Source organism: Antrostomus carolinensis, unplaced genomic scaffold (genome assembly GCF_000700745.2).
Source record: "Antrostomus carolinensis isolate BGI_N321 unplaced genomic scaffold, ASM70074v2 scaffold28908, whole genome shotgun sequence".
In the NCBI taxonomy this organism is placed as follows: Eukaryota; Metazoa; Chordata; class Aves; order Caprimulgiformes; family Caprimulgidae; genus Antrostomus; species Antrostomus carolinensis.
Window position 1 is genome coordinate 107,688 of NW_010331405.1, and position 6,739 is coordinate 114,426.

The 6,739-nt window shown below is 45.2% G+C and overlaps 1 protein-coding gene across 1 annotated transcript in view; it reads right to left on the reverse strand.

Moving 5' to 3' along the window:
* Positions 1 to 2,593: 2,593 nt before the first annotated feature.
* Positions 2,594 to 6,739, reverse strand: part of LMX1B (LIM homeobox transcription factor 1 beta) — a 7,737-nt gene continuing 3,591 nt past the window's right edge. The window contains exons 3-6 of the mRNA XM_029086282.1: positions 5,985 to 6,062; positions 5,511 to 5,577; positions 4,498 to 4,656; positions 2,594 to 2,751 (exon numbers count right to left, since the gene is read on the reverse strand). Coding sequence (XP_028942115.1) covers positions 2,594 to 2,751; positions 4,498 to 4,656; positions 5,511 to 5,577; positions 5,985 to 6,062 — 462 coding nt within the window. The remainder of the gene's footprint in view (positions 2,752 to 4,497; positions 4,657 to 5,510; positions 5,578 to 5,984; positions 6,063 to 6,739) is intronic.

Here is a 6,739-nt window from a genome sequence, read left to right on the forward strand (position 1 = left end):
GAATCCATTGAGATCGGTGGTGACAAATGCTTATCATGTGCCATATGAAATCTGCTTGCCTTCTGCCCTGCAAGCAGTGAGGATCACCTGAGTTCTTTACAGATGTTTGCTATCATGCAGAGAGAAAGGAAATGGTTATTTGTTTTGATACACAAGGAAAGAGAAAAGTAATTGAAGGGGACGGGTGAAGAAAGAAAATTCTTCCAATTTCAAAATATACCCAGGGGCTCACAACCTCCAACTGAAAACCCACACCCCTGTCAGAAAGTGAGAGAATGGTCACTAGCAAAAGCACACGGGTGCGATGGACCCATCTCCCTGGGCACGACAGCCTGTGGTTTGGGTGCCGCCGCGGAGGGAGGAGATGGGAACCTGCGAGGAGAGGAGCGTCACCCCGGCGATCTCGCAGACACATGAAGGCCTGTGTGTGTGGGTCTGCCACCGTGCAGCAGCAGAAGGGTTTGCCTTGGGTCTGCTCTTTGCTCACACATCATCTTCTCCCCCAGTGCCTTCCTCGCCTCCACAGAGGGGAAAATGCATGCACTTGCCATGCAGATGAAACGTGGCTTCCTCAAGAGACCCCTAACATACTTGGTCCACATTTCCACTCTGGGGGGGAATGGGATCTTATTTTTTCCCTTGGACCCATCGCCTGATCCTTGCCATCCACCCCTCCGGGACACAAGGAGAACCTTTCTCTGTCAGCAAAGGGGTGGGCAGCGTCCATGGGGCTCCCCGGCAGGACCCCACTCTGCCAAGGCCGTGGTGTCCCTGGTGCTTCAGGGGGCTGCTCTCTCCCCGGGTGCTGAGGCTGTGGGGCCCCGCTCTGGCCTCGCCAAACCCTGTGTGATAGTTACCTGTATCCCAGCAAAACCAGGACACCACGACAGGATTCCCAGAGGGTCCTGCGCTCCCGCAGAAGGTGCTGAGCCCCACACAGCTCTGTAGCGCTGGCCTGGGACCAGTCCTCAGCCTGGAGGAGCTGGATTAACCAACGCTTTGGACTTGTTTTCAAGCTACTATGGTCAATATATTAAAGGTATTTATTTAAGAAAGTGCCTATCCTGCCAATCTTTCCCCATGAGCTCTATTTTGAACACACCCTATAATTACCGATATTACCCTGGCAAATTTTCCCCATGAAGCTTTCTCCACTAAAAGCCATGACCATACTTGTCTGCCTCTCCACATTATAATTATCACCAGGCAATATTTATAACTATACTATTATTATTTACGATTATTTTATGCCCTACGAAAACCTATATGACATATGCTCAAACTTCAGAATCTGAGACATTCAGACTTCAGCTGGAACATCCCCTTCGGTTTCTGTACTTCTCACATTTGCACTAATAGGTTACTTGGAGTATTTTTTGGTAAATACAGGAGTCCTGTCAGTGTGAAAAACCCGCAGGACTTGGGTTAGACGCCAGCTCAACATATCTAAACCTCCCATTGTGATCTCTTTCATACTTTTTTTCCCCAATGTGTCAAGCACACATTTCAGTACTTCTGATGGTTCAGGCTAGAACTGTATAGCATAGATTCTTGCTGAGGCGAGACAATTAACTAAAGTGCTTAATTATTCTAGATGGACAATGGAGCAGAGCACATTTATGCCTCATGCAAAACATAAATAAACAGAACAGAATGAACAACACGTTTGCCAATCATGGTCTAGACTTGAAATTTGGCACTGCAATACTTACAAACAAATGTAAATGTTTTATTCCCACACTTCAAAAAAAATTAAATAAAACTCTGTCTTGTAAGCACCTTTAGTTTTAATTATTTAAGATCAATACTAACCTAAATGCCTCTGTCCCTAACATGCACCTCCTCTCCAGGGTCACAGACCTTTCTTATTATGAAATCACTGGCTTTCTCCACAAATATTACTGTTAACCAGTTTCCTCAGTATCATATGCATAAGGGCTATAAACTAATGAGCAGATCTAGGTTATGTAGAAAAAGTGTAGAAAGGAAACAAATGTTGAACGTCACATTTACATTAACTTCTCACAGTTCAAATGGCAATTTATCCACAACATAGTATGAATCATGCAGTAAGAAAAGGGAGGAATCTCCAGTTTCTTTGATTTATTTGTCATATGGTCGACTGATGTCAGTATCAGTGGCTTTAAAAAAAAAAAAAAAAAAAAGTTTAAACATCCAAAAGAAAGGACGAGAGAAAGGACGAAAAGGTCTAGCTTTCCGCAAAATCCATTTCCTTTACAACGATGGGCTCAAACCAAACCAAAGGCTGCTGGAGAGCAGGGTCTTCTGTTCCTTCCATGCTTGTCTCGTGGTCTGGTGCAAGCTGGGAATCAAGGGTATGGGACTGGTGGATGCGTTTTGTTTATATATTTATATATATATATATATATGTATGTATGTAGGTAGGTATTAATATATATATACATACATACACATATATGCACACAGATACAGTCTTCCTAAAAATGCTCTTTGCAGTCCAGAGGCAGCAGGAGTCACTGTGAAGGAAGAGCTGGGCAACATATGGCTGTAGAGTCTGCACTGGAAAAAGTCACTGGCTAAATATTTGCCGGCTGTTTGTTTTCTTTTATTTTCATGAGGCGAAATAGGAGCTCTGCATAGAGTACAGCCTGTCAATGGGGTTTCCTACTCTAGCCTGCATGGAGTTAACTTCGGAAGAGGCAAGAAAACAGTCGCTCAAGCTAGTTAAAGAGGTATCACTGTCGATATCATGAAAAATGGAGTCGTTTCCTGCAAACGAAACGTACATGTTAAGCTGGATTCTGTGCAGCCAGAGGAGGACACAGTACAGACGGATGCTCGGACGTTACACACTGCAGCACAAGGCAACGCTCCTGGTTTTGTTTTTACACGTTTAACGGAATTTCGCTCTAAGGGGCTGAGCTACAAAGAGGAAGGCAACAACCAGCTCCCAGCGTTCAGCTGGCAGCAGTGCCACTCAGATCTGCCAGGATTTAATTTACACTTCAGTCAGCAGCACAAAAGAGAGTCTTGGCTGACAACCTGAGCAAACAGTGCTGGGGAGGAGCAGGTCCCCGGCTCTCCCGGAGCTGGGATCTGGCATTCACGGGGGCACTGGGGCCACTGAGGAAGGTGGGACCAGACACCAAGTGCTGGTGACAGGGAAAAGTGGACTGAGAGCTGTAACCGGTAACGGTCTGCATTTACACACAGGCTAAAAAACAGATCTACGAATGCGACAGGACCCAGGAGGAGACCCAAGCAGCTTCCCTGGCCTCAAGTCAGCTACAGTTGTACACATGCTTTCATTTCAGAAAATGCCACTCTTTTGGGGCTGGTTTGGAACAGCACCTTTTATTTCCCCTAGCAACTAAGATTTCAGCTTACTTCAACACTTAAGGTACCAGAAAGAGCTCTAGAGCTCAAGTCCTGTGAGCACTAAAAAGCATTAGTCCAGCTCTTTTTCCTCATGTGCTTATTTGAAATGGCTCTGTGCTCTCTCCTACACTGGTTTTGGAGCACAGAACCTGCCTCTCAAGGAGTTTTGCTTAGAAAGCCAAGCAAGTTGTTAGCAACAAAATCACAAGCCATCTAATGCTCACTTGCACTTCAGATGTCCTCAGCTCCTTACAGGATCTACCAAACTGCCTGGTGTGTACTGTGGAATTCTCTCAGTGGGAAAAGCAGTAACACAGACCCAAAGCAGGTTTCTGGTTGGCCTGTGCATGTCGTGCTCATGAAAGCCATATACACGAGGACCTCTGCAATGAAGGGCTCCTGGTCAGCAGAAAGGACTCTGATGGGACAGGCCCTTGTGGGCTCCAGCGAGGACAATAATCGCAGTCTGAGAAATCCTCTTGTTTTTATTTAAATGCTGCACTGCCATTGTCCAGAGTCAATTATTAGGCACTTAGTGCTTGTGATGTGTTTGGTGTACCTATCCTACTTGATAGTGTGTGGTCAGGAAATTGTGAAAACAAACCATCATAGTTGATTTTGGGCAGAGAATAAAATTACACAGGAGAAATGTCCTGTGGTGGCACATCTCTCAGTAGCTCAAGAACAGTTCTTTAACAAATCCATGCATCCAATCTGAGAGATCTTAAGAGGGCTGCTTATTCATTTTGGAATTAATAGATTACTGCTCTTTATTAGACCACTTTTCAAGGCACTTTTTTCCCAAAGCTTCTAAGAAAAAGGAAATAAAACCTGTGAGGGAGCTAGAATTTAGTACTGTTTATTTTTCAATGTCTTGGAGAGTGGTTTAAAAAAGTGGAGCTTATCAGAATTATACTGCAAAATAGTTTTGAAGGGTGTCCAGAGCCTCAGATGAGCTCTCTTCTATCCACTTACATGTACATGAAAATATATACACAAAACAGACTGGTACAAATTCCCTGGTACAAATCCCAGAAAAAAATATTATAAAAGCAAGTAACTCTACTGAACTCGTGGTGTGTGAACCAGCACAAGAACCCTGCTACTTCTGATGCGGCAGAATGATGCATGCCTTACCATAAGGGTTCATGTGGTCGCCTGGCATTTGTGGAGGGGTAAGACCCTGCTGAAACGGGTCTGTGCCATAACTGTTTTGATCCATTGCTACAATCTGCTGCTGTGGTGGTGCAAGTGGTGTGTAAGACGTCATCATCCCTTCCATTCGGTTGGACATTACTTCTGCAAAGCAAACAGGAGGGCACAGTCACTGCTTGGCAACAAAGAGGCCGTAGACAGTAGCATCAGTGGCGATGCCGAACCCAAGCGCAGAGCGATCGCTGCTACGTGTGTCCCGGCATTCAGAGGAGCCTTCCAAATTTTGCCTGAAAGTGTAACCCTGAGCAGAAAGTTGAAAGACTTGTAATTTCTGACTGTATCATTTCTGGAGCTCCCGGGTGCTGGACTATATCTTCCCAAAGTCTGTCCTGTATGTGACACAGCCCTTTTATTCTCTCACTTCTGTTAGTACCAGCTTTTCTGGCTCTGTGTAAATAGGAGGATTTGAGGCTCCAAGGCCTCCGGAGCTGGAGAACCTCAAGACCATCCAGGGAGCAGCAGGGCAAGCCCTGGTGCCCCTGTGCTGCTCCTGCCTCAGGGTCCAGCCAGCTGCTGGGGTACAGGAGGGGCTCTCTGTGCCTCGGTTGCGGCAGCGATGCTGACACCCTTGCAAGCAGCCTGCAGATGCCCAGCTGAGCATGGTCTCCCTTTCTTCAGAAGAAAACAAACTAGAAGATCTGCCTGGAGTGAGCCACCAGTGAAAGTGCCTCTATACAGCACATTTCTTCTAGAAAGGAGGTAAGAGCTTCTGTGTGAGCACCTCTAGGGTCTGGCCCCATGGAAAAACTGTGGGAGAACCCGAGGTGGGCACTCGGACATAGCAGCTCTGTGTGCTTCCACTGACAATGGCACACATTACCCCCAGACTTGTGCGTGCCCTGTATGGCTGTACTGAGACATTACGTGGGAAGGGCACTTCAAGAAGCCTTGCAGATTCTCTTCCCCTTGCTTTGCCCTCATCCCAAATTCCCTACCTTGCCCTAGTCGCTGCGAGTTCTGCTGCTCCTGCTGCTGCTGATGCCTCCGCGCTAGTTTTTTCATCTGAATAAAAGAGGGAGAACAGAACAATCTCATGGCTCTGAACACAACAATTTTGTTTCCTTACAAAACTCTCTGCAAGCATCAAATCAATTAATACAGACCATTTCTATTCATGCACACACCACGGTGGGTTCAGTTGCATTTCTAAGCTTAAACATTTCAGTTTCCAGTTCATATCTGCATGCAAAATAAACTCCCAACCTCGTGTTGCTTTGAGCACACAAACTTAATGTCTGTGTTTGAAAGTTGCCTTTCTTGTAGGCATGTAGACAGCAGTGCATGCAAAATGGGTGCAGTTCAGTCCCTGGGATCTCTGTGGTACGTACGAACTACATCCAGGGGGAGGGGGAAATCTGTGTTGAAGAACAATTTGCATTTTACGTAAGAGAACTTGACGAACAACCTACCTTTGCTCTTTGGTTTTGAAACCAGACCTGGACAACTCGCACACTGAGCCCTGTTTCAGCTGCTAGTGTTTCTCTGACCTACAGGAGGAAACGTTTAATGATGTAATTTAAAATAGTTTTTTAAAAAGCTAATCAGTTATGTTAGGAGGAATATGCCTGTACTTACAATAAAAACTGGATGTACATAATTACTTTTAAAAATTCCACATATTTTTGCACAGTTTGTTCAAGTTCTGCCCTTCACGTTGCTACCATTTTTGTACCTACTGAACAAATAGTCCCAGCTGTGCAAAATGGCACTAAGACATTTCATTATGTTTATTTTACCTGTAAAACTGTTCTGTGCAAAAAGATACAAATTTGGCTGTGAACACTTTTTATATTGTTGAGGTACAATTTCAGACTTTAAAATGGCAAAAAGGCACATTGCACTGTCCCAAATGACATACTCTGTACCTCAGCAGGAGAATGCCACTTTTCACAACAATTACAGATTTGATTTTCACCAGCTTCACCACTGAAGGAACATGTTATACCTGTCCCTAGCTGCCAGAAAGATCAACCGCAGGGTTAAGTTTCATAAAAAATCAAAACTGGACAGACAAGTAGTGGGACCAAAGCTGAGCACCTGCCTCATTAGACAGCGACTCCCTCTGTGGTGGGAAGGAGAAGGGCAAAAGGAACTTGTTTACCTGGGCTCTCACAGTCAAGGACTACTTCATGGTTTATGAGACCCCAACACTGTTGTTCAGCAG